Source organism: Ruditapes philippinarum, unplaced genomic scaffold (genome assembly GCF_026571515.1).
Source record: "Ruditapes philippinarum isolate M1 unplaced genomic scaffold, ASM2657151v2 ctg1098_1_1_1_1, whole genome shotgun sequence".
Classification (NCBI taxonomy): Eukaryota; Metazoa; Mollusca; class Bivalvia; order Venerida; family Veneridae; genus Ruditapes; species Ruditapes philippinarum.
This window is the reverse complement of record NW_026862289.1, coordinates 404,264-431,985: the sequence shown is the minus strand read 5'-3', so window position 1 is coordinate 431,985 and position 27,722 is coordinate 404,264. Positions and strand designations below refer to the sequence as shown.

At 32.8% G+C, this 27,722-nt stretch overlaps 3 protein-coding genes across 5 annotated transcripts; all 3 read right to left on the bottom strand.

The window, feature by feature from the left end:
- Positions 1-732: 732 nt before the first annotated feature.
- On the bottom strand, positions 733-14,731 carry LOC132718569 (uncharacterized). Of its 3 annotated transcripts, XR_009624105.1 has the most exons (7): positions 13,482-13,650; positions 10,968-11,043; positions 5,942-6,647; positions 4,162-5,294; positions 2,693-2,717; positions 1,454-1,614; positions 733-1,166 (listed from the first exon to the last, which is right to left on the bottom strand). XR_009624105.1 is itself a non-coding variant. In XM_060702282.1 (4 exons), exons 1-4 carry the CDS (start codon positions 4,208-4,210, stop codon positions 1,006-1,008), a joined length of 396 nt encoding a protein of 131 aa, XP_060558265.1. In that variant the 5' UTR covers positions 4,211-4,254; the 3' UTR covers positions 733-1,005. The 3 variants fall into 3 exon arrangements, 1 of the variants encoding a protein (XP_060558265.1); XR_009624106.1 differs by lacking the exon at positions 10,968-11,043 and having other exon boundaries at positions 5,951-6,647; positions 13,482-14,731; XM_060702282.1 differs by lacking the exons at positions 5,942-6,647; positions 10,968-11,043; positions 13,482-13,650 and having other exon boundaries at positions 4,162-4,254.
- Positions 14,732-16,817: 2,086 nt separating this feature from the next.
- On the bottom strand, positions 16,818-20,118 carry LOC132718568 (uncharacterized). Its single transcript, XM_060702281.1, has 4 exons — positions 19,988-20,118; positions 19,448-19,472; positions 18,758-18,906; positions 16,818-18,281 (listed from the first exon to the last, which is right to left on the bottom strand). Exons 1-4 carry the CDS (start codon positions 20,034-20,036, stop codon positions 18,112-18,114), a joined length of 393 nt encoding a protein of 130 aa, XP_060558264.1. The 5' UTR covers positions 20,037-20,118; the 3' UTR covers positions 16,818-18,111.
- Positions 20,119-21,236: 1,118 nt separating this feature from the next.
- On the bottom strand, positions 21,237-27,116 carry LOC132718563 (protein shisa-5-like). Its single transcript, XM_060702273.1, has 4 exons — positions 26,959-27,116; positions 23,121-23,250; positions 22,391-22,539; positions 21,237-21,646 (listed from the first exon to the last, which is right to left on the bottom strand). Exons 1-4 carry the CDS (start codon positions 27,035-27,037, stop codon positions 21,486-21,488), a joined length of 519 nt encoding a protein of 172 aa, XP_060558256.1. The 5' UTR covers positions 27,038-27,116; the 3' UTR covers positions 21,237-21,485.
- Between the last annotated feature and the right edge of the window lie 606 nt (positions 27,117-27,722).

Sequence of the window (27,722 nt, the reverse complement as noted above, 5' to 3'; positions counted from 1 at the left end):
ATATTTGTGAACATGAGCGTGTCACGTGGATGTTCCTGACAAAATGTTGTTCTCTGTTCAATATGCATGGTAGGGAATAGAGATAAAACTATGCAATATAACCTTTTAAAAGTACGATAGTTTCTTAGAAAGCTAGCATTTCGCGCATGCGCATTCTAAGTAGGGCAAAGAAAACACATTTTATTAGTATTCGAAACATCCATAAACAATTTGATTTAATCTAAATGACTAACAGTCTGTTTAAAATAGTTTATTTGATAAATAACCGCCGCATAGATGAATTAAAGCAGATACTTACATTAAATATGGGTCTGTGATTTAAGATATTAACTTGAAAATTTCTGTTGTAAAGTATTCGATATCTCCCAAATTTGAAGAAACAAACCGTAACCGTCATAGCTTTACGAAGAACTACCGCTTACCAATACATAAGTCATGGTGTTGCGCTTATTTGTAAAAGTTTATTTATGCCCCCGAACTACCTGGGAAGAAAACCAAAATATTCCTTATTTTCAATCAGAATAATTTATTCTAGAAAACTGATTATTCTACTGATCTGAAATAATGCACATACATTATTGGTCTGTTATTATCTTACTTTGATTAATAATTTCTAAACATTATTTCCAGTCCCATGATAAAACACACACACACATAAAGCTCAGTAGTGTCCCTTTAACATATCAATGCATTAATCATAAAGCGGACACAGCACAAAGAATAAGGCTGCGATTCACTTTTTTTTTGATTCTGTATTAAAACAAACCATGTTATCTCTTATTTTTCATTTTACCATGCATTTGGTTTTAAATCGTATAACATAATTGTCTTTGCTTCAATTATCATAATGAAACTTATTTAATTGATAGTGACAACTTATCAAGTAACACAAAACATAAACAAACAAAACAAAAAGTAAATCCGAGCAAAAATATAGTTCGATATGGGAAATTCTAACATAAATCACTATCAGATGAAGTTCATACTTCTTTCATCACCTCTTTTTCATTGTTTTTCAACAACTTGTTCGTAGTTTGGTGGATCCGCCGATTGTTGCCATTGTTGTGTTGTTCCTTGCGTCATGTTTGACGTCAAAATTGTATCCGGCATGTTGACGGTACCGTTATAGCCAACCTGACCGTATGGCAGCGGACTGTGATATTGAACTGAAATGAAGTATGTCATAAATTACACTGCAGCAGTACTACACTGCATTCTTCAAAAGTTAGTCCACGGCATAAGTTGAATTAAAAGTCTGTTACATGTTTAACATAATCAGGCGACTAGAAAGTCGTGAAACTGTGAAAATCATACTGAATTTTCTTAATTTCTCTAACAGTTCTTTTCTTGTAGTTTATGCAATATATGAATATGCATGACTAATACTATTTGAATTGATATTTATTTTCTATGATAGTGTTTATATAGATTATATATAAAGTCAAAGATTTACTTGTAGCTGTCTGGAATGCAGCCGGTTGGAAGACCTGGCCGGCGTATCCGCCTGGTTTTCGGCAACAGCAACAGTAACAGATGACCGCCACTACTACTGCCACAATTATGACGCCAAAAACTACTACGCCTATGATAAAATAAAGATAACCATCACCAAACCTGAAAACAGAAACGACAAAAAGCAATATTGTATATGGTAATTAAGTTGTGAAGTACTTAGTCAAAACATTCTTAAAGCTCATCTTAAAGGGAGACACAGGCAACATTTTCATTTCTTAGTTTTGAGTTTTTCAGTCATTATTCTGTAGATGCCCTCAAAATGAATATATTAGACAGTCAAAGGAACAAAACTTTTCTCCATATAAAGAATAAAATGGTGGTTTCCTAACTTGTCCCGCGTGGTTAGAGGTTAGAGCCTTAGCATTTCACAATAGTTGTCAAAGTGAACTCTGGAAATGTTAAAGAACATGTTAAATGAATGACTTAAACTTGTTTCAATCATACAATATCCACAATATCTGTTATTGTAACTTCAAGGGTTTGTTCAGGTCATGTTAATTGTTTTAAAACTATTAAGTGATTCTATTTGGGTCTAATGTTTGTTCAAAATATATAGATAAAATTACGCTTCAAACCAAAAAAATATTTAGAATCGAAACAGAAATTCATGCTGAAACTTCAAGAAATGTCATTTAAGTGTGATTTGAGTACAAAAGATCATTTTAATATTTTTGTCATTATTTTGCCTGAATATCCCTTTAACATGAAGGGAATTTTAAAATAGCTTGTACATTTGTGAAAAATATTTTTTCTTTCCTTTTATCATTCTAATACTTTTTTTTAAATAAACATGAAGTGACAAACCTCGCAATTTTCTAAATCTCACTGAAGCAAACAGACCAAACTTTTACATGTGAAAACTGCATTTTATCACACAACAGTGTATTTTACGAAAATATGTAGAAAATACATGATAAGAAAGCATAAATGACGTCACTGTAATGATCTTAGCGTGCTATGATGTCACGCAATAATGATTGACTGATAAAAATGCAAATTACAGTCTTTTTCGCGCAAAACGAAAAGCCGAAATTGTCATAATAATGGGAAATAGTAGCAGTTCCTTTTTTACTCATAAGCTTGAACAGGGTTTTGAAACACCTTGACTTGAAAGATTGTCTTGCAAAATGAAAGCATATCTTGTCCGTGTTTAATAAAACAAAAAAGGTCAACTTACGGGTTTGTTGATGTCGATAATGTACCTGAGAAAAACAGACAGAAATTAATTGTAATATGATTTTTGAAAGGCACATTATGCTTCATAAATTAATATTTTTTAAAATTATTTCAAAATGTCAAACATTTAGTGAATAATGCTTTTGTAATAGATTTAGAACATTTTAGGAGTAAATCAACCGAAGAAAGTAGCGCTTAACGTGCACTAATGCATCGCAAAGGTAGCAAAATATAAATAAAAATTACTGTAGTCGTTTGACTTCGATAAAAAATACTAAGCCACCACAATTATACCAATTGCCTAAAGTAGCGAAAAAGTCCATAAGGCAAAGAAGTTGTTTCGAAAGGTGCAACAAGATATAAACTTGATAACATTTCTGAGGATCAATGGGCCTTTAAAAATCCATTATATTGACCAATAAGTATACTTCTCTACTTTATACATGTACTTCTTTACGTTCTGTACGAGGACCCAAGTTGGGGTCTGTATACGATAAAACTGTACGACTGACACTCACTAAAATATCTTGCTGCATTTGTGCCTTAGAAGGACACCTTAATCTCAAACAATCATGAGAAATCGTAGCATTTGATAGCCAGAGTTAACTTAACAAAACAATCTATAGCACAATAACAACAACAACAACAAAGCTGCACAATTCTAACTGCGTATAAATATATGTTTGAAAAGACCGACAAAGTTATATCACCCATATTGCAAATGATATTGATTTTTATTTCACTGATAAAACAAGAGTTCACAGGTTGAAATAATAAAATAATTACAATAATTTATCTTACTCCTTGTGTATTACTCACAACGTTGTTATCATTCACATATTTTAGCCCACTATGAAAATACAATGCTCCATTCATGCAAGCGACTGAGACATTTATTGATTCGTGCTTTTTAGTTTCTGTCTATATTCCCGACATTAAATTTTAACAGGAAAGCGTTCCTATCTTTTATTATAAGTAACTTTTCACTAGCATATAGCACATGGTGTTATTTCGATATATCATCCTGCAAACGAATATGACTTGGTCAATATTTTTTTTTCAATATCCCCCAGGGGCGAGTAATCTATATACTTCTAGTTTTCTCCCCTGGCCGCTCTGCTCACTCAGCTATATTAAACTGTTTCATTATATTAAAATGTTAGTTCGGTATAATAAAAAAAAAACAAAAAAAAAAAAAAACAACACATGTCTCTCCGGGTAATAGCGCCTCGGGTGTTATTTTAGTTCTAGGTTGCTAATATGCAATATTAGTCTAAGCGACATGTTATTTTAAATTTTAATATCATTAAATCATAATTTACGTTAACATTTAAATATCGATAAAAAGAAGATTCGACAAAATTAATAACAAAAATGTGTTTCATGCGAGTATCTTAGTGTCTCGAAACCATTAATTAAAAATAATTTAAATATTTTTAATGGATTGTAAAGTTTCTATCAACCTCTTACCTGAAAATCCGGAAAACAAAATAAACGTAATTAAAATCTTGTCCACCATGTTTGCCAGTTTGTTTGCTTTTCTGTTCAAGTTTGAATTATGCTTATCTATATTTAGACATGTCATAATCTGCATGTTATTATCTTTATGGGTATTTACTTATAAATTATAATGATTTTTTATTAGAAAAATAACTCATTTTGCCAAAGTTTTTATCGAAAAATATATACAATAACGTTTTATGTCTTTTCAAAAGGTACTTGAAGAAAACGGACATTTTTGTTTATTATAAAGTAAGATGTAACTTTCTTTTGAAAAAAAAAATCAACACGTCTCCTTTCTATCATTTAAAACTGTTAAGTTGTGAAAAAAATGCAACGGCTTAACATATAAAAGTCACCAGGTCCTACTTCTGGCATCATAATTCTACAAACTACATTCTTTTTCTTTCTTGTCCTAAAAGCCGGCTTCTCGTGGTTTCAAAATACTAAAAAGGGGTTCAACAATTTTCTGATTTAAAAAGTTTAATCAACATTAATAGTCAAAACAAATTAATTTGTTAAACAACACACAGTATATAATGATATTGTATAAAGAGACATGAGCAAGAATAAAACCGCCATGTTTTGTTGGTTTAGTTGTTGCAAAAATAGTGTATTGCATCAATTTTGTTAATATACTGTTCATTTGAAAACGAACCAAACACCTTCTTTCCTCCCTTTGAATCAACAAATGTTTTTGTTGTTGTTGTTTTTTAAGTTTTCTTTTCACCATTTTTTAAAGTTTTTCTTTTCCCCTTTGTTTCACGTTATTTATCAGAGTATACATGTGACGTACTTATTTCATAGTAAGACCGCATTTAGTTATTCACAATATTAACATTTACAAAAGGAAATCTTAAAAAAATATCCCGCTACCGAATTTAGAAATTTCATGAACACTGTTAGATACATATATTTACATTAATCACACATATCTTTTTCTTATTGTTTTTGAGCCAAGCCCTCGTACTTTTGCGGAGGTACAAGTTGTTGCCACTGTTGCGTTGTTCCTGGCGTCACATTCGACGTCATTAGTGTAACAGGAGTGTTATCGGTACCGTTACGGCCAATCTGACCGTATGGCAGCGAACTGTGCATTTGAACTGCAATGTAACATGATATAAAATTGCCTTGGAAAGGTATCTTTGCTGAGCTTTACGTTGCACCAACACAAAAAGGTCACATTGCAACTTCCCAGCTTTCCTGGTGGAGGAAAACCTCAGGTGCCCCTCCGTGCATTATTTAAGAAACAAAGGGACATTTAAGTAGAACCACTGACGTTACGAGAGGTACTGGATAGCTTCCTCACATAGACAAATCCTAAGTCTTTAGTTTGATTCGAACACACAGCGGTGCGACTCAAATTATTCTCAATCAAAGACCTTAACCACTATGCCTCTAGAATAAATTTAAGTGCCAAAAGCAGTGTTTCGTACCGAAATTGTACATGTTTGTAGACTTATTATTACACGTAATTATGAACTATATTTTATATACTCTACGTAAGGGTAGGCATGCCGTGAATGGTAATAACAGTTTTAATTTCGGCACGTTGTCGGTTTATATATATAATCTTTCTCTGCATCAAAGCTTGAAAAAAATGAGATTAGTCGGCGACTTACATAACATAAGAGGGTTTATTTATAGCAAACACAACTTTTAAAAGAAAACTATCCATTACGCGTTGAAACATATTAATCGATTCAATTAACATTTTTTATGATATTGCGATAAGAGCATAAAAACACACTTTCTATACTTGTAGCTGTTTGAGCTGTAGCCGGTTGGCACACCCGTCCAATCTGTCCTCTTGTTTTCCGACAACAGCAGCACCAGGCCACCACTATAGATGCAACAATGACGGCTAAAATAACCAAGCTTATAACAATGGCAGCAATAACTCCTTCCCTTAAAAAAATGAAACAAATAATTTTGTTACGTAAAACCGTCTCGTATGTCTTTTTTCCTTAATATAGATTTTAGACAGGTTATATATTAACGGTTGTTTGGAAATATATAACCGAGCCACGATTATCCAATGAAAAGCGACGTTACAAACGTGTTATAGTATTAATTATATAATTATGTATAATAATAAAATAATTATAATTTATATATTCCATTTTCAAATATCTTCCGATTGCAATCAGATCCCATTTTGAAGATATTACATTACTGGCATAATTAAAACATTTCAGAAATAGCGTTTTCTAGAACCACAACAAAAAGGTTATGTGTAATAAAATTTCTAACTAGACTTCTGTAACATCTAATCACAGCAAAACATTTTATCATATACATATGTTTTTAGTAAAAAGAAAGAAAGAAGATTTTCCTGATGCCGTCAACGTCACAACAGTACTTGGTCCCAAAGGTTCCACAACAGCCTCTTTCACACCAAAATGCATCTTCATCCATCTGTGATTCATATTGGCGGCAGTATGACCCGAATGTACCTGGGAACAAAAAAAATAATAAATAAAACATGTTGGTCATGAATAACTTTGAACACTCAAACATACTTTGCCAATTTTTTTTGTTTTATAAGATTGATATATTTGTGGCCAGCTAAACTTCTTTGTCAGAGAACAACGACCTCAATCGCATCTTTTTAATCATTTCGGTTCAAAGATTGAATACAATTATTATAGTGCCATTTCACAGAACAGACACGGTATTTTGATTTCAACCTTCACTGCAAATTCAAGGACATGTTGAAGAAGGAAGTAAGGGTTGGGATTGATTTTATTATATCGTGTAGAAGTCGTCTTCAATCAATTAAACGTGCAATGCAATAATCGATTTGATAATTATGCTTGTATAAACCGACAAGAGCCACCGCCAAGAGGGGCGATATTTTATTCCTCATTTATGCAGGCGTCACACTGTCCCGAAATTCACACCAGATGGGCATACGAATATGAAAATTTTAATTTCGTGCGGAGATAGCCCCGAAATTGGTCGACAGTCTCTCAACAGCCGAAACAAGTACGATTCCTACAGAAAGTCACGCGATCGCATCAGAACCACACACGATTTCTACCGAGGGTCAGGCGATCGCATCCGATACACACACGAAGTCACCTAAAAGATGCAATTTTGTACAAAGTAGTTTACAAGCAGGACACGCGAAGACCACATGATAGGTACCCGACGTCGTATTTTGAGTACGATGCCTTTGTACGTGGTAACGAAGGCGTCAAGTGACCTTCACCTCCGGGTGGTATACAACCCACGGCCAACCACGGAAAATTTCAGTTGCAGAAAATATTGGGAGCTAATTAAACTACGTTTAAACTTTATTTTGGCTCTTCATATTACTATCAAAAACAATTCTATTCACACAAAAATCTATGATAAAAGTGATGACTTTGATTATGGTATAGTAAACTATCCACATTTAGATGGAGACGTACCGCATGCAATATCTGACGGGGTATATGTATCTCAGTAAATTAGATTCGCTAGAACTTTTAGCAACGTGAAGGATTTTAGCAAGCTAAATATTTTTATTACTAGCAAGCTACTCAAACAGGGCTACCGCTATTATAAATTACGTAGATATTTTACAAAACTTAACAATCGTATCTTTGATTTAATCTCAAAATTCAGTAGTGATTCAAAAATGATTTTAATGGAGATGTTATTTATAAACTTCGCAAGATCTTTGGTCATTGTTGCCTTTACTAAATTATTAACGTTTTTATAGATATACCGCATGTTAAGTGTTCAACACTTTAACAGTTTGTCCTTTCCTCTTTTGAATACATCTGACGGACCAATTGGATAACTCTATGATGGAGAGTTCTTAATGCCCTTTGGGACTGAATTGCCTTAATGTTCGTCTTCTGCCTTGCTTCGTCGGGCCCCTGTAGGTGATTTTTTTTTGTTACTCTGTCTTCCTATTATTGAGAACTTTTGTTATGGTCATATGGGTATTTATTTATATGTACATGTATCTACATAATCATCTCGGTGTTTTACTGATTTTACCTTTTGAAACCATAACAACTGTTATAAATTTACTTGGCGGGGATTCATTTTATTTACACCGTCTCGTTTATAGGAACATGGCGGGCTAAGTGTAAGGCTTGGTGCACTATTAACCGCTTTAAACTCCCCAGCAGTGCTTATGCTGCTGACCGGTCCAAGGCGGCGCCCCTATTTGTTTCTCAGATGCATGATTTTGTTATTTTTGTTTAGGGCACACGCTTTTTATTACTTGGGGACCATACACCGCTTTTCATGGAATGGCACGGAAGTGTCACATTGAAGGTTCCATGATAACCGCCGTATGAACACATCTGCGGGTGTTTCTAAATTCAAAATTTTACTATAAATTTTCATGTTTTAATGTTGAATTCTGTTTAAGCCGGTGCTAGGGGGCGTGGACGGTAACTTGCACTTCCAGTACCGTCCATGAACAGGCTCAATCAAACCGAGCCTGCAATATTTTCAATTTTGTTGTGTTGGGCTTTCTTTAGGGATTCTGTATTTATCTATTTCATACTGTTTTGGTGACATTTTTGTCGGTATCCCTTGTTGTTTTTTCTTCTACGGGAAGTAATTTCCCTTTTGCTCCTAGTCTTATTTATTTAATAAATCAATCATTTATTTGTTTTATTTGATTTCATTGTCGTTTACCATTATTTCGTCTTATGTATCATTTAAGTGATAAGCCTATCCGTGCTCTACCTTGCGCCCTGTCCGTTTTTCGGGGGGGGGGGGGTCTTTTTGTGTTACTTGGTTCTTTTTGCTTGGTTTTGTGGGGGTTGCGTTCATTGATCGTTGCCTTTCTTTGTTGATATTATTTATCATATTTGATAAAACTTTATCATACCACCCAAAGTGGGCCTCTGGACCTCTTTATGTTTCTAAGGTGTCTTAAAAGTAGCAATGCTGCCTTCTTTTTCTCGGTTGACTCATCATCAAAGCATGTAATTCTGCAGGAAATAAACTGAAAATAATTGTAAATTAATTACAAATAATGGAAGCTTTTGATGTCTCTAAAGAGATGTGAAAGAGTGACAGATGAGGAAGATGGTCTAGCCGTTTATATGTCCATGCACCATGATAAACATGCAACGCTTGAGTCACTGAAAATTGCTTTCTTCGGCCTCATACTGGTACCATCTCGATGACATCGTACCAAAATACGATGGTGACACGACAGTATTGCGGGGGCTTCACGTAGTCGTGTTCCCTTTTTTAGACGATCGGGAATCTTCGTGTTTACTTCGTATTGTCTTATTGAGGCAAAGAATGCTAGATTGCACCGATAATCACACATAGAAAAGACAAAGACTACACGATTCGACAAGATGGCCTCACGACGGCCTTACGAAGGGCAAAATTGACATACGAATTCAACACTTAAATGAACCTTCGCAATGCCTTCGGGCAATTTTTTGGCATGCCAAAGATTTTGTAACCGCTCACGAAGTTGCTGCCGGAGCTTGTAATATTCAGCCGAGGATCATACGATGGCAAAAGATGCCCTCACGAATGACACGGTGTTATTACGATCAGATCCGAATTTGAACATTTCCTTATTCGTGTGTCCATCTGTTGCCAAATTCGGGACAGTGTGACGCCTGCATTAAGGAAGTATATAGCAGTAAAGAATACTCCTAAAAAACTTTACTATCTTTTCAAACTTAATACTTGACCTTGACGGTCAAGATCACATTTGAATGAATCTTCATCAAGTTTTGTTGTTAAAAAAATGAAGAAAATCCATAAATATACGAGTACATAATAAAGTTATGAATATTGAAGTAAATTTCAATAATTTGAATTTGAAGGTCAATTAGAATTCAGGTTTATATCACTCAGACAGAATAATTCAACATGTCTATTTTGTCAGAACTGTTCTTTAGTTCATGTATGAATCAAATCTGTAAATAAATTAAAAAAAATAATAATTATAATTTAAGCAAATTTCAATAATTTGACCTTAAAGGTCAGGTTAATTAAAGGTCAAGGTCATGATTAATTTAACATGTCTGTTTAGTCATACGCGTTCCTTTGTTCAAGTATATATCTTATCCGTAAAAATATCAAAGTTAAAAAAATTCAAACAAATTTCAATATTTTGATCTTGACAGTCAATCTCAAGAGAAAGGTCAAATCAGATGATTTCATATGTCAATTTTGTCATATGTGTTTATTTGTCGAAGTTTAAATTAAATTGTAAATAAATAAAGCGATGATAATTGAAGCAAACTCCAACAAGAATAGGTCAATTTAAGGTCATATTAGAATTATTTAGCATGTCGGTGTTGCCATAAGGTTTAAAGATAGATGGATTGCTTTATTCTGGTAAAAATACATGTCATAAAACAGAAACAAATTCAATATCAGCATCAAGAGATACATGTGAACATGAAATTGCATGTGTTGATGCCATATATTCAATACCAAGGATGACACAAAAAGAAGGCATAAGCCTAATTAGAATTAAAATAACTGTTACTAAATCTAGTGGAGTAAGAGTGGAGTAAGAGTGTACCTCATTTACAATTTGAAAATGCTCATTTTAATAACTAGGTGCACTATTGTTGTGTATCATATATATATGACCAAGAATAAGGAAATTTACCCTCAGATGCACTGGTAACCAACTTCCTCAAAATGAGCCCTCCCTATATGAGTACGGGGACTGAGATCAAGTATAAACCTCACCATCTTATTCTGTGTGGCCTGAAGTCTATTTTTTAGATTTTGACTCAACCCTTAATACCAGGAGGCACACGCATAATCAAAATGTTATTTACTTGTGAAGGTCAAGTTTAGTCTTGTCAACTTGAAGAGCTTGTCTAAAGGATTGTTGCATCTAAGTATGGAGGCAATCTGTTTAGAAATAAAAAAAAAATGTATGACCAACGATAATGTTTTCGGATGGCAAGAACAACGTGACTGCAGCAAAATCTCTTTGTTTCTTCGAAAAAGTCGGGCTAAAATTATGAGACTGACATGATAATTGTTATACTGTTGATGATGTTTCGAATTTGTTTATAATCGCGTGTCTACAGGTATTCTATACTTCATTCTGATAATCGGAATTTTTTTTTCGATCATAAACTTACTTCAACACACTCTGTTTAGTTTACCTCATTAAAATTTGTGTCTAAAAAAAGCCTAAAAACTAGAATCAGAAATATTGACGAGGTTACCGACGTTTGGTAAGTGTGACAGCTCTCAATATACTCCCTATAGTCAAGATTAAAATGATATGTATAATTTCCATACTGACATCTATCCATATTTTAAGTTTCATAAATATTTTCAGCTTTTTCAGACTGATCACAAATATTGTTATATTTGCCATGTTTTAAGCCTATTTGTTGCCATGCCAACCATTTTTTCCAACATTAGGAATAAAATAAAAAGCCATGCATAATCTCCAGACTGCCATCTATCCTTATTTCGAGTTTCATAAAAAAATATTTTCAGTACTTTTTGCATTAGAACTAGATCCAGTTTATGTGTAAAATTTGCCATATCAGTCTATTTGTTGTCCTAGCAACTAGAATTTTCAACATAGACAGAAACTAAAAACACGTGCATAATCTCCAGACTGCCATCTAGTCATATTTTAAGTTTCATTTATATATTTCCAGTACTGTTTGCGTTATCATTTGATCCAGTTTATGTGTAAAATTTGCCATATTTTCAGTCTATTTGTTGCGATAGAATTTTCAACATAGGAAGAAATGTACTTATTTCGTTATTGCTGGTTCCAGTTTTGTGGACAAACGGACTGACGGACGAACGGAGGGTATACCTAAAGACCCCTCCGGTTAAACCGATAAATGACTAATAAAAATACAATGTATTGCCTTCCTACAATGTTGTATATTTATCTAAAATATGCGCATTTTAATTAATCATCGTATTTAATTCGTAACACTCTAAATAGTATTAAGAGAAAGACACATTAGCTTGATTTATAACTCTAAATATGTATGCAAACTGAAGGAAAAATGAATTTCTAAGATTGTATCATACTTAAGATGACATGGAACTATCATTGTGCTTGATTTCTAGCAAGTCTTTTTCAAGATTCAATACTTTTGAAATCATTCTATTTAAAAGGTAACTATGACAAAATGTTAAGTTAACAAAGGGTCATATCTGTATTCTGAATTATAATGTTATTTGTTTTATAACTGCGCCCTGTTATGATCATCAATAGTTTCAAGTTTCATGTTGATAAATTTCATAGTTTTGAAATCATCAAACTTAATAATCATTTTAACAATGGTCTGAAAAGGGGAAAAACTCCAAAAATATAGATATAAGAATAATACCCCGTGTCCAATAACTGTATCTTGTTCAGATAACCAAATATTTCAAACTCATGTTGAATGATTTTTAGTTTATAGTTTGATAATCATTGTATTCAATAGGCAATTTAAACATAAAGTATAAACTTTGGCATTACTTAAAATAGAGGTTTTAGAATAATTGTCCATTGTTTTACTACTATCTCTTGCGTGCTGAGCAAGCATTCCAAGTTTCATATCGGACTGTATTAAGTTTTTGCACGACAGCAACACAAGTGTCCGGCGCATTGATTGGCCACTTCGCACGCACCCGCCTACCCCTTAACCCACTCTGCAAACCTCATATACCTCTCCAAAATCATGTCAACTGCAGTATTTTCATTTGAAAAATGTTTTAATATTTGATATAAAACTGTGCTTTTATTTAATTTCCATTAAAAAAAAATAAATAAAAAAGATACGTTATTTCGAAGTCACCGAAAGTGTAAGTCGACAGCGACCTACTGGGTTTTGTGAAAATAACCGGTTAGTAGGAGAGGTAGTAGGGTTCTATAGTGGGCAAAGGGGTGGTGACCAATCAACGCGCCGTACACCTGTGGACGGCAACGATGACGGCGACACAGCGATTATAATAGCTCGACTTTTTCTTTGAGCAGACGAGCTAAAAATAAACAAACTTACAAGTCTCATATAACCAATTTACATGCCAGGGACACTACATTAATAAACAGCACTGAATGCATTTACCTTGCAATACACCACTTATTATTGATTTACATGACGTCATCATTCACTTTGTATTACATAATATTTAATAAATCAATAACTTTATGAAATTCAGTGTTTACATGATAACTGATCTAATTAAATATTCTTCACAACATCTCCATTTTGTGCATCTAGACTATGCTATTCTAACTCAGGCCAAGTTCGCAATCTAGCCTTTTAGATATATTCAGTTTAAAAGATAAAAAAATAGATCTAATACATAACATTTCTTACTTGTAAATCCCACAAACAACAAAAATGTAAATAAAAACTTGTCATCCATGTGTGTATGTTTCACAATGTTACATTACGCTCTCTATTTATAACGTATCGATCATACTGATTATTTACCCGTAATAACACACCCGTTAACCAGTTACGAGTAGAACAGCGGGTTGCGGGTAGAACAGTAGTTTGCTTTTTCGGCAGAATTTGCAATTGGGTGTCAGGAGAAATGTCTGCCTTGATGTTATTTAATCTAAGAAAAGATTTAGTAATAAATACTTGAACCAATTTCCAAGATATGGAGGCTGGGCAGCACCGCCTGACATAAAAGTGAAATATTCTCAGTTGGAAAACTAGCATGTAATTGTTTAGTTAACACTATCTTTTTTAGGTATTTTTATCTTTTTCTATCTCAAATCAATATATACATGTAAACAACAAACTCTGACTATTATTTACACCCAAAACACAGAACTGTGATCATTATTTACACCCAAAACAAACAAACATCATTTATCAGCCACTTATACGAAATATCTTTCCACGTATACGTCTTTTATACGAAACAAAACAAGACACCTGGCGAGCCCAAGCTCTAAACAACTTATGATTAACAAAACAATAAAATCACCACAAAATGAAGAACACAAAAATGAATATTTTTACAACTCTAAGATACAGTATAAACCGCAAACATTCATCCAACAATATTAACTTCACACAATCTAATCAGCATCAGAAAACAACTTAAACTAAAGCAACCAATATTTACATATATCCTCAAAACAAAGCAGCAACTAATATAATCTTGACAATACCAAACATTCAACCAATATCAACCAATTATATCTTCACAAATAGAAATAACTCAACAACCAAAACAACTAATTACAACCAATAAACCCTGATCAATTAAGATCACCACAATTATATTCAACCACTTCAACAAACCAACAAAACTGACTTCAAAACAACAAAATTCTCTTCAAAACTACAAAATTCTCTTCCCAATAAAAAATAACCGCTACACACTATCAGCGTGTCTCTCCTAACTGATGTAAAATCTCTCTCAAAACGCGCATATTTGCTAGCTTAAACGATTTGACCTTTAAACATGTATACATATTTTATACTCCCAGCAACAGGTTTATAAATGAAACTGTACATTGAAATCTGATACACTTCAGTGTATCGCTGACTCGTTGTAACAAAAAAACTATCTACAGTGAAACTGTATGATTATTCTGACATATGGTATGAATTTTAATTCATGGAACCGAGTACTGCAAAATTTATAATTTAAACAATTACATGATTTTTGAATAACTTATCTTTTGAATCCGATTATTAAATTACATTCATGTAGTATGTGTTGGCGAGTTAAATGATAAATTTTGAGAAAAAAATAACACGAGAACGTACTTGTATATTCAATGGACAATTTTGAATTAACCCATTCACAAAAGGCTATTTTGTAAAAGCCAGCCTAAAATGTATTATTTCGTGCATATAAAATGCCAAATATGGACCAGTAAAACATAATTTTCAAAGGAGCAGTAAACATTCATATTTTATAAGGCCGAAACTTTGTGATGCGCCAATAAATGTGATATTCTAGTATCGCTTTAAAAGTTGATAGTTTGTCAGAAGTTGTGCATATCTGTTTATTTTGAGTAAATATGATTTTAACAAATAAAAGGTGTCTCCGACTTTTTAAAAACGATATCACAAGGTGTATTAATGGCGCAAGTGTTATGCAGACTGATTAATGACAGAAATCTAAAACGGACCGATTACTACATTTAGCTTATACACTATGTTGGTACGAGGGTGCATCAATAAATTCGTAAACTAATTCAATAGCGTCAAAACTGCTGGTCCGTTTAAAATGACACTTTAAGTGCTGTGAAAACAAATTATTTAAAATTGAATCGTACTATGTACACAACTTTGACGTCATCACTTATGACGTCATAATCCGTAAATAACGTCACACAGCGTCAACGAACAGCGCATCATTATAAAGTTTAACACAAAACTCGGAAAGTCTTTTTCCGATATTCGAGAAGATTTGCAAAAGGTTTACGGAGAGCCTGCCCTGTCAAAAGGTGCGATTTCAAACTGGATGAAGCGGTTAAAAGACGGTAGAGAAGCAACTGCAGAGGACAGTCGTGCAGGTTGACTAGAGACGGTAACAGATGGAGAAACAGTGGCTGCCATTCAGGAGTACATACTCCGAGATAGACGAGTAAGTGTTGAGCACGTAGCAGATAAGTTCGCTATTTCATGTGGTACAGCTCAGGGCAGTATGACTGATATAACATGAATTCGCCACGTTTCAGCAAGATGCGTGCCTCGTTTGTTGACCTCGGAGCAGATGGGGATAAGGGTGATAATGTGTCAGCAGTACGACAGTAGGTATCGTTCAGAAGGCGATTACTTTCTAATCGAGTGATAACAAGTAATGAAATGTATATTCACTTGTTTTGAACGGAAAGCAAACGTCAGAATTCTGTCTGGAACGATCCTTCCCCTACAAAAGCGATTATTTCCAAGTCAGTCGGGGAGGTTATGGCCATAATATTCTGTGATACATACGGTGTAGTTCTAAACCACTTTGTTCCTCCGAAAACGACAGTCACTGGAAATTAATATGCAACTTTACTTAGAACGAAACTCATGGCGGCAATAAGGAGAAAGTGCCTACATCTACCTAGGTCCGGATTTATATTACATCACGACAACGCGCCGAGTCATTCAAGCCTCGTTGTCATGGATACACTAGAAAAACTCGATGTCGAACTGTTACGCAACCACCCTACATCCCCGGTCCTAGCAATTTCCGACATCTGGCTGCTTCCAACTTAAAAAAAAACAGTATTCGTGGTACGAAATTTGAGTCAAGAGAGGAACTGAGGTGTGCCGTGGACAGGCAGCTGCGGGAGATTCATGTGACGGGCTACAATACGTGTTCGAGTCATGGGTCGAGCGATGGGACAAGTGCAAATCGTGCATGGGACGTTTCTTCGAGAAGGAGTATTCATTTTAGGTACTTGAATTAAATCATTTCCCCGCTAGTGAATTAGTTTACGAATTTATTGATTCACCCTCGTATATTTACACATCACATATATGAGACATTTCTAACTATCCATTGACTTGGTGTACTAACAGGTAATTTTGGACATCTTTTCGTTTTTCATAAAATGTTTGACCGGGTTTAAAATGTCAGCTTCGAAAAATCCCTTGACCTTTCTTATTTTAGAAAATATTGCCGATGATGACAGGAAAACCAAGATCACTCTCAAGTATTTGTGTATTTTTAGAATTAACACAACACTAACATGGTTTAGTTTGTATTTATTTATAGTTATGTGCACAGGCTTATGAGAAAAATACAAATAAAAGAAGTTCATACAATAATTTTACATCTTTGGAGGGAATCAAATGACATTACACTACCATCTTCGTTTTGAAATATAGTCAATTGAATTCAAACTGTTGTTGAAGGCACACGAGTGTTTATGTGGGTGAAATACTTGCAAGAGAAAATTTTGTCAAATGTCCTTGACTGACAAAAGAAGTATTTGAGAAACAGCGAACAAAATTACAACAGGTTCTGTGAATTTTACTCAGATGACCAGATTAATGATGTCCACAGACAAAGTCTACACGGTATAACAGCGTCATTAGCCTGCCGGCGTCAGATAAGAAAAAACCTGAAAAGTTTGCCGCAGCACTCAATACAACGTTGGTGTCTTTGTGAATATTTTCTTGTACCACAAGATATTGCATTGCTAGTGCCTGAAATGGTGCTATGAGGGACACCTGATGTCTTCCTCCAGCAGCAATATTTGAAAGTCGTCGCATTACTAATACACTTGCGGTATAACTGCCTTTCGTCAGCTTGTTCAAGATATGTAGGCACACCTGCGGATGATTCTAAATTCACAATTTTACCATTTCATGGGTTATAATGTTGAATTCCGTATAAGCCAGTGGTAGCGGCCGCGGACGTTAGCTAGCAATTTACAGTACCGTCCATGAACAGGCACTATCAAAACGAGCCTGTTTTGTCGTTTTGACCGTTCTTTACGGAGTGTTTATTTCTCACTATTAACTTTTGATCCCCTTTCAAAATTTAGTTTCCCCATCTGTTATTTTTTTTTCGTTTATGATACACGCATTTGAGGACTATACACTTCGTTAAATGGAATGGCACTTTAATAACACGTTAAAAGCTTCATGATAACTACACTTTGAACACCTGTAGATGTTTCTATAGTCAACAAAGATAAAGAACAAATTGCCTATTCAAAAATCAAACATGATGTAACGAGTGACTCTCCCGGCCATTGATCTTAGCTTATAGTTTTCGGCCTTATAATTATTGCTGTAAAAAAAAAGAACCTCCAAACTAATCTTAAGGCTTATTTGCAACAGAGTCAGACAAATTGTGTCAGTTAGTTTCAGCATTATTCTGGTATTCTGACATAAACTTCATGAAACTGTTTTTATAAAAATATTACAATGACATTTGATGTTTAATGTTTTATGCATGTCTCGTGACAGATAATTATAGGGCATTTAATAAAACAATAACATCAAACATGTTTTCAATGTCAGATAACTTATATATCTATTTCATCACACGTCTTTCTTCTCGTTGTTCTGGAGGCAATGGGGCCACCGGCTTCAACATTTGTTGCGTTGTTCCTGGCGTCACGTTTGACGTCATTATTACAACCGGACTGTTTACGGTACCATTATAGCCAGTCTGTCCGCAAGGCAGCGGACTGTGGATATGAACTGAAATGAAACATTTATAAGATACGTAAGTTCTTACAAATTATTAAAAGTTATCAAATCTACGAATATATTTAATATTGTATTGGTAATAACGTACCTATTGCTGATAAAAACCGTCACAAGAAAATATTAATTTAATTGCATAAAATATCATTGTCATAAAAGCAGTACACTGTACCAAAATTGCATGTCTATACGTACAAGCTGTCGTGTATTTCTTTCTTTTACTGATACCTCGAACGTCTTTATTATTTTGAACGGGACTTGTTTTATCTTAGACTCTAGATTTACGTTAATTGGCAACGTGTATGACAAGAGTTTACTTTGAAGTAATGGAAACATTGGCATATGCAGTTTTTCAACTTTAACATTTACTTCATATCCAGTTGAAACGAGTTCAATTAAAAAAAGATTTAAATTGATATTTCTTATATATAATACGACAATAGGATTATTGATAAAAATGATAAACATACTTGTAGTTCTTTGAGGTGGAGCCGGTTGGCACACTTGCCCAGTGTGTCCTCTTGTTCTGCGGCAATACACGCATACGGCAACAGTTACTACAACAATGATGACGAAAAATACTATCACGCCTATTAGAAAACCAACGAAAGGGTCAAGCCTGAAATGTTTAAAAACAAAGAAATAACCGTAGTACATAAAAAAACAGCTAAGCTTAATGCAGAATATACGGTGTGTGTATTTGTCTTTCCCTCCATCTTTATAATTTTGTTGGTTTATTTTGGGTTTTATTATGTATTTAGCTGTGACGAAATGATTTCCTAAAGCTTTCATCCTATAATTTTCAAAAACCATACTTTGGCAAAAAACATACATGTACCACTTATTAGTGAAACCTGATATAAAAATGTTCATCACTGACCCTAAAAAAATATAGAAATAGCCTTTTGAGTAGAAAATATTTAAAAAAAAACAAACTTGAAATAAATCTAGACCTGCTATTATATCACGTGACTGATAGAAATATCTAATTAAAAGCATTCACACATGCATTAACTTGACAAACTTTAAACCTTACACTACGATAAGAAATTGTATTGTCTATGAATTTTGAATTAAACTTTAATATATACTTGTATTTTTAAAAAATATTTTACGCTGTTAAAACGCGTTCTATTTTTGGACAAAAAGGTTCGACTTACCCCCAGTCATGTGACGCAAATGTACCTACGGACAAAGAAAATACCGAATGGTAAAACATTCCTCATTAATTGTGTTGGCTATTAATTATTTTATGGAACTTAAAGACAAAATACTACTCTGTTTACATTTTGATACTTTTATCACAAATTAGTTTACATACATCGCTACTGTTTTCAGGTAACACGCATTTAAAGTAACATTATCTAAATCAATGATTATCTAAACATTATAAAATTTGTCCTTTTTAAAGAAGCCCTTTGTTGTTGTTTTTTTTTTATTCTTCGAGTCACTCGAATATGATTATTATCGGCGATATTGATTATTATGGAGAAAATTTCAGGGATATGAATCATCAATACTACTAATGAGCAAAGACTTAATTTGTATCTAGCTTGTAAAATCTACAGGTAATCAGCATTGAAGAAAAATGTATGGTGTAAATTTGATAACAAATGAAGTGTTTTATTTCTCTCTCAACGACTAGGTATCAATTTAACATTTTATGTTTAAAAGTTATAAAACACATTTAAACTACTTACTTGTAAATCCTGCAAACAAAATAAACGTAAATAAAATGTTATCTTCCATGTTTGTCGTCTGTTGATCACATTACACTGTTGCTATTTTTAGAATAGAATATTGACTACAGTATGTACCCTGAATAAACTGCTGCAGAAGAAGACGCGACCGTCTCGTGTCATTGCAGATCGTATACACCTAGCTCTTACAATGCGTGTGAAATTTGTAATTTAGATTTTATTTTTTATCGCTAGTGATAAATTCAAGCGCATTCATTTATTCTTATGCAGCCATGTGTAAAACTGATAATTTTAGCTTCGATTGATTATTGATCGGTAATTGATGCGAAAAGAATAGTAACTACTGCTGAAAGAAAATGATTTGTTGTTGTTTATAGCCTTAGTACTTATAGCACAGTACTGTACATTTAAATTGTGAGTAATGTATGTGTACATTTCCTTCTCAGGCTCGAAATTTTCACCGTAAAAGCATAAAAAAGTAGCAAATTCCGTTTTTCAAATTGGTAATAACAGTGGAAGTCCGTCTGTTGTTTGAAATTAAATCAATATAATGAATTATCACTTTAACATAAAACTAAAATTTGTTCAATGAATCTCGCAATGAAAATCAGTGGACTAATTTTTTAATTGAACGAACTCTTATTACAATTTATCTTTGGATATACAAAATTGAAGATATTTCATTTCAACATTTCAAAACTACCCTGTCTTTTTATATAATATTTCTTATTATTATTTCTGTTTCTATTACAACTTACAAGGCAACACATCATTGCAGATATACTAGTATTCAGTTATCGGTAAAATTTTCAAACTTAAAGTGTGTTTTTATACACCTAATAACAATACTAATCTCACTATATATATTCTGTATCGCAAAATTTTTTCATAGCCGAGTCTTTGTACTTTGTTGGGACCTCGTCCGGGTTGAGATCATAATTGCAGCCGGGATGTTGAGCTCAACTAATTTTATTGCTTTTTCAACTAATAACTCTACAATGCTGATGACTCAACGCTCTTTCTTACAGCTGTTTGACTTTAATTTCATTGTGCTTTTTGAAATTGTAATGGCAAAATGCCAAAGGCAATACTCCATTGTGCGAAAGTAGAAGAAAACATATAAATGGTGCATTTCTTTAAGAAAAACAAATTTCAATCAACTTTACATAGAAAACAGAAATAAATATATCTGTTAAACAAAACGATATATAAAACGTTTTAATTATATAACGAAGAATAAAACCGCAACTAAGGAAACCAAAATAATTTATTTTCTGTATTTTAACAAAGTTCATTTTAGATGAAGTTGTAGGTTTTTCCTTCTCTTATCACAATGTATATTTGTTACGTGTAATGGCACACACCTAAAACGTATTAATCGATAGTTAGAACGCATGACGAAAACAAATAAGACATCAAATAGTAAAAATGTAAATTCGAAAATCTTCAACAATGTCAGATAATGTTCTATATTTCGTTTTGTTATACGTCTTTCTGCTCATTGTTTCGGAGCAATGTCTTCGTACTTTGGCGGAGCCACCGGCTGTTGCCATTGTTGCGTTGTTCCTGGAGTCACGTTTGACGTCATTATTGTAACAGGCATGTTAATGGCGCCGTTATATCCTACCTGTCCATACGGCAGGGGACTGTGCATTTGAACTAAAATGTAGAATGGCACAGACTGTTAACAATTTATTTAAAGAAGTGTGTATGCAATTAATAAACATCCTTATCACAAAACAAAGCAAAATACCATTTTCTGTTTTTTGAAGGGACCGTGGTAAACAGTTTACAGATTTAATTTCACGAGACTCCCGCTTAATGGACCTTAACAAAATACGCATTTTAATGCAAATTGGCTGACTTCACTGGGGTATTGAATAGTCACAGGTTAAGCTGATCTTCACAAAAGAATACAATGGTTTTGTTGTGAGCTATATACCTAGCATTTAAAAGTAAATTCCTGAAATGTGTCGTAATTTAAAATAATTTGGATGAGTGTTGCAAGCTAGTCATGGGTTACAAACATTTTTTACAGGCACAACTTCAAAAAGTAATAAAATAAAGAAGAAAAATACAATAGAATAAAATAGTAACATAAATAAATAAATAAATAAAAATACTTAAATTTAAAAAAATAAATGAAAGAAAAGCGCAATCGGTTGACTGACGAATCTTTTGTGAGTTCTCCGTAAATTTTGTTATACGGGGATAACAACTTTAACGTTATTACAGTGTGTACACATGACACTATTCAAAAACCTCTTCCTATAAATGATGTTATTCATCTCCTAAATAGTTATTGCATTATGTGCAATTCATGTGCATACAAATCATTTAAAAACTGGCATTTTGTAGATGACAATATAATGAAATATTAAACATAAACAATTATCTATATACTTGTAGTTGTTTGAGCTGTAGCCGGTTGACACACCTGTCCGGTACGTCCTCTTGTTTTACGACAACAACAGCATATGGCCACCACCACTGACACAACAAGAACGACAAAGATTATGCAACCTATAACAATGCCAATAATTACCTCGACACTGAAACAGAAAACCATTCACTATATTTAAGATATTTGCTGTGTATATCTAATGCTTGGAATTAAACATCTTAATTTTGGGAGGGTGGTTTTCACCTGTTCTCTTCTCTTTTTCTTTTCTTTTCTTTAATTTTTGTATATCAATGGTGAAATGTAATTTTCCTACGAAATTCTCCAATGCTTCTCGGAAGCAAACAGACAGGCAATTTAACTTTGAAGACCTAATATATAGATTTGTAGCGATCTTTCTAAAATATAACATATAAATATAATATAAAAATAGCCTATAAATAAAACATACAACATTGTGTTAGAAGAAAATGTTTCAAAATCGTGTATGGAATAGATAAGTTAGGTCATACATTTCATCTATGTTGAGCATAAGATAAACTTACACGTGATTGATTAGGCAGAGCATAACAAATATTTTTAAGAAAGTGGAAGAAAACTCTTTGTTTTACATTTACATACATTAGTATCTTTAGTTTAAGATTAAGCTTGAAACAATGATTTTTTAATGGTTATTGTTTTAAAATGAATGATTTTGACAAATTAATTCTAACATAAAAAGAACAACATTACATGTCGTCAGACTCGTACGCGCCGTCAGACTCGTTTGCACAGCAGTATTTATCACCATAACTTCCACAACAGCCTTCGTCACACCAAAATGAATCGTCATGGTTGTAGCAGTATGTTCCCGCAAATGAACCTGAAAACCAATAAAAGATAAATAAGAAATAATTATAATAAAAATAAAAGTAATAATAATATTAAGCTTTCATTAAACGTGAAATAAGATTGTGCTTAAAGATATACTACGATCATGTATAGGTAAAATACTTGTCTTGCAAAACTATATTGAAATCTGGAAAAATCTTACTGAAAATGTCTTATTTGAATATTAAGGACACGGACGCTAGCTATTGGCACAGTACTTCGACTAGACAGCGCGAAAACTTATAATGGTTATTTAGACTATACTGGGATCCTACATGTTTACCGGACAATCAGTTTACCGGACAAAATCTATTCCTGTCTAGTAAGGCTTTATTTTTTTGCTTCGATTCAAAAATCATTCGGTCTGAATCGTACACACACCTTCTATTTCAAAATAAATAAGAAGAAAACCACTGTCAGGCGAATATTGTCGATTCAGTTCTTTATTTACTAACATACCCATTTGTTTACTAGTTATATAATGACCTGGTCATGCGGGGGAATAATCTGTTCTGCGCATGCCCGAATATAGAGACCTTTAATGGGTTATTTTAGATAGGTTTTACTTTTGTTATTCTTCTCAAAGTTTAGATAGGTTTTTACTTTTGTTATTCTCCTCAAAGTTATTTCTGGAGACAATCGTTACATATTTTAATGATAAAACGTAATTTTAAGTTTAGTTCAAACAATATCTCGTTGTTGTCTTTAACAAGGAAATGCAAATTAAAAAAAACATACAAGTAAACGCGTTACGCCCATTGGAAGAAACTCTACATGAAGTGTACAAAAAATAGACTTTATGACTTTTGCAACATGCTACATGATGACCAAAAGGAAACTGTATGACAAAGAACAGAATTCCATTTGAATATCAAAGTGTGTCATACGTTTAAGGATCATGAAGAATGAATACGTTAATTGAGTTAATTCTTCGTAACAAGTATGGCTGCCGTGTCTTGTTTTAGTGACATACTGATTTTTCCATTATCTTAACCTTGCCTTTCAATCGTCGTAGTTTCCTTGCTGATTATTTAAAGATTAATTTCAATTCAGGACCTCAACAAATTTTGAAACACAATGTCCGGTAATTTGAGCTGTCTACACGATTATTATTCTCTTAAAATGACCTAGTTGAAAGACACATTCACGCGGTCAAATGTTTATTTTCATATTTGTTAAAGTAATGTTTACTTGTATTAAGAACTCAAAATTATTTGTGTAAAATTCCATTCTTAATAAAAGTTACATCATATTTTATCCGGTAATATGTAGGATCCCAGTACTGACATATCGAATTATTTTGATCGAACATTCGCATTGGAACGTAAACAATGTACAGTAAACTCCGCTTATAACGAACTCACTGGGACATTCAAAACCAGTTCCTTATATCCGGAGTTCCTTGTTAGCATATAGCGAATAAGTTCGTTGTATCAGGAGTTTTTATAGCGAACAGATTTACATACTAGTATAACGAACTGATTGTTTACCATTGTCCGCCATTTTTGAAGATAATTTGATTAAGAAATAGAAATATTAGTCATCTATTTATATTTTAGACACACTACCCGAGAGCGTACTTTTTGGAATTCGAAAATCATTGCTATTTCAGTTTTAGTTTTACTCCTTATCTCAATTTCACATAAAATATAATATTTTGTTTCTAAACTATTTTCGTTTTCTTTCCATGATTGAGAATAAACAAGATTTTCGATTTTTTCTTCCTTTTATATTGAATATCTTCTATTATAATTTAAGGGTGACTTTTACTAATGTAAGATATAGATTTCTTTTCATTTAAATCAAGCGTACTTTGCAGTTTGCAATGGATCATGCTTGCAAGCATGCAGTTTATGTTGAAAACCGATTATAAATTATTATAATTATTTTACTCGAGCAAAACTATTGAAGAAAGTAAATAAATAACCGTTTTATCTTGGTGAAAAGAGCTCATGCTAAAAATATCCAAAATAGAAAACTATACAAATTCATTTGAATGGATGTATTGAAGTACATACAACGATAAACATTACATTCGCCCGAGTTTTAATCCGTGCGTTGAAAATGCGGGATCTATTTACGGATAGACAATATTTCGGAGATCGTTTTATAGTGTAATTTTCTGTATTATTAACTAAATTGGGACTAAGAAATGAGTTCCTTATAAGCGATAATTCCTTATAACCGTGTTCGCTATAACCATATATTTTTATATTAAATAAAGAAGGCCAAAATTCGGGCCAAAATAGATTGTTCCCTATAACCGGAAGTTCGCTATAACCGTGTTCGCTATAAGTGAAGTTTACTGTATATAGCCGCGTGTCAATATTCATTTTAAACAGTTTATGAATTTTTCTTCCTGCATTTATGTAAAAGTGGGTCAAATCTAAAGTGTCGTTTAAATCAATAGCAATAAAATTGTCGTACTCTGGTGTTGTAAATTTTACACAGGTCTGCTGTAAGATCAAAGAAAGAAAAGAAAATTATCTTGCTACATGACTTTATTGATATTTAAATTATAGTTTTACAGTATATTGAATGCCTGTTACCTGAAAAAAAATATGTAAAAATGTAAAATTATATGTAATATAAGTAGCAAAATGTAACGGAAATAGTATTTTGACTTCCTTACAAAATGCGAAATAACATTCGCTGTACTGTTTCAATATCATATGACAATGATTGTTTGACAAATGTCTCAGGCCTGTATAAAGTTTATCAAAAACAATAATGTAATATAATACTGTATTGTAAACTGTATTGATTATTTTGAAGAGACACAAACGTCGCTTCCAATACTCTAGACAGGTTGTCATTAATAAACACCTATTGAAAATACATGTAATTTAAATGACGTTATAAATATAATCTATTCGCAACCGCAACTACGCCTTTTGATTCGTGTTATAACCAATATCTTATTTAATTTGATTTGATACTATTAGGATTTCGTTAAATATTGCTCCTACGTTATATTCACTTTATTGTGTTAAAGAAACATACGAGATAACACAAATCAGCCACCATACTTATACAGCGTCTCTACAAATATATAGGTGTTACAGCAGTGTACTTAGCAATAGCAAACCAGAATACTAACACTGATTTGTTTTTTATTCCCTCATAATAGAGTCTTCATATATATCTCAATGTTCACCATTCATTCACTTTCGATATTTCACTTATTAATGCAGTTTTTCACTCATTGTACATAGCACTCCAGTAATTTATGGAATACCATTTACTGTACGACGATAACTGACAAATAATTATATAAGAATCGCTACACAAACTACTGTCCCTCGCAGTTTAAAAACAAAAACATGACGTCACATAAAAGCCTACGATATAGGTCGTGCCTATCCTTGACGAGTATTATATAATTTGACATTATTTAAAACTGATAGCTTATTACAAAACTATTGTTGCCACATTATTTGATACATGTAGTGGGATTACCTTCCGACAGCTGTTAATTTAATTTTAAACTCGACGACATCATCCAATTTAATTTATGATAAATATTTACATGTGATAGCTGGTATATATAAGTAACCGTGTAGATCTTGATATATCTATAAAATTAAGGTGCATATTTTAAAAAATATGTTTTGTTTCAACCTCCTTTAATTCCCCCTAAACCGGTAATGAGTAAAAAATTCTTAACAATATAAAATAGATTTTAATATAAACTTCTTACTTGTAATCCCCGCACATAAAATAAACGTAAACAAAATCTTGTCCGCCATATTAAATTTTGTCTGTTTGTTTGCCACCATTCGTTTTAAGTTTGATATATTATCCTGTTTCTATTTTTAGCATATCCCACTGAATATTTGTCTACCCGTAATAAACATACACAACATATCATATCAAGTAGCATAGAAAGTACATGCCTCGTGAAAGTGCATTATACATTGTTATCTAAGTAGAACTCTTTATAGCTGAACTATTTAAAAGTAATATGTCTAAGACAGGTACAGGGCTGGGAATCAAAACTGCGTCGTATCCTACAAAATGTAAACAAACGCCGCCATCTTTGAACGAAAAAGGTATATTTTTGTTTATAACTCTTTTTGTTGGAAATGACTGAAAACCAAATATATGTATTAACACGATCCACTATTTTCCGCTTCGTTCGGTATATGTTGCTTGCACAACTATTTTGTATAACAAAAGTTATAGCGAACTTGCAACTCGAAGCGGAGCAGAATTTTTATGAAGTTTTGTGGATACGACGCAGTTCATATTGCTTTATCTATCGTTTTTTCCTTAAAATTAATTATATATTCATTTCAGAATTCACCATAAACTTCAAAATATAATTTTGCATCATGTACTAAGATTTCATTAAAAAGAAATGTTTATTTTTTAAGAAAACAATAATTTATACGAAATGATACGACGCAGTTGAAAATAAAATATGATACGACGCAGTTGTATTTTCATTGCAGGCTGCATATT

Excerpts from the sequence above, each read along its gene's own strand:
- LOC132718569 (XM_060702282.1), bottom strand. The coding sequence starts at position 4,210 with ATGGTGGACAAGATTTTAATTACGTTTATTTTGTTTTCCGGATTTTCA. Across the intron at positions 2,718-4,161 it reads TTTGTTTTCCGGATTTTCAG|GTACATTATCGACATCAACA; the intron begins GTAAGAGGTTGA and ends TGTTTTTCTCAG. Across the intron at positions 1,167-1,453 it reads TGCATTCCAGACAGCTACAA|TTCAATATCACAGTCCGCTG; the intron begins GTAAATCTTTGA and ends ACTTCATTTCAG.
- LOC132718568 (XM_060702281.1), bottom strand. The coding sequence starts at position 20,036 with ATGGAAGATAACATTTTATTTACGTTTATTTTGTTTGCAGGATTTACA. Across the intron at positions 19,473-19,987 it reads TTTGTTTGCAGGATTTACAA|GTACATTTGCGTCACATGAC; the intron begins GTAAGTAGTTTA and ends CTTTGTCCGTAG. Across the intron at positions 18,907-19,447 it reads TTTGCGTCACATGACTGGGG|GCTTGACCCTTTCGTTGGTT; the intron begins GTAAGTCGAACC and ends TAAACATTTCAG.
- LOC132718563 (XM_060702273.1), bottom strand. The coding sequence starts at position 27,037 with ATGGTGGCAAACAAACAGACAAAATTTAATATGGCGGACAAGATTTTG. Across the intron at positions 22,540-23,120 it reads GCGTACGAGTCTGACGACAT|TGTCGAGGTAATTATTGGCA; the intron begins GTAATGTTGTTC and ends TTTCTGTTTCAG. Across the intron at positions 21,647-22,390 it reads TACAGCTCAAACAACTACAA|TTCAAATGCACAGTCCCCTG; the intron begins GTATATAGATAA and ends TCTACATTTTAG.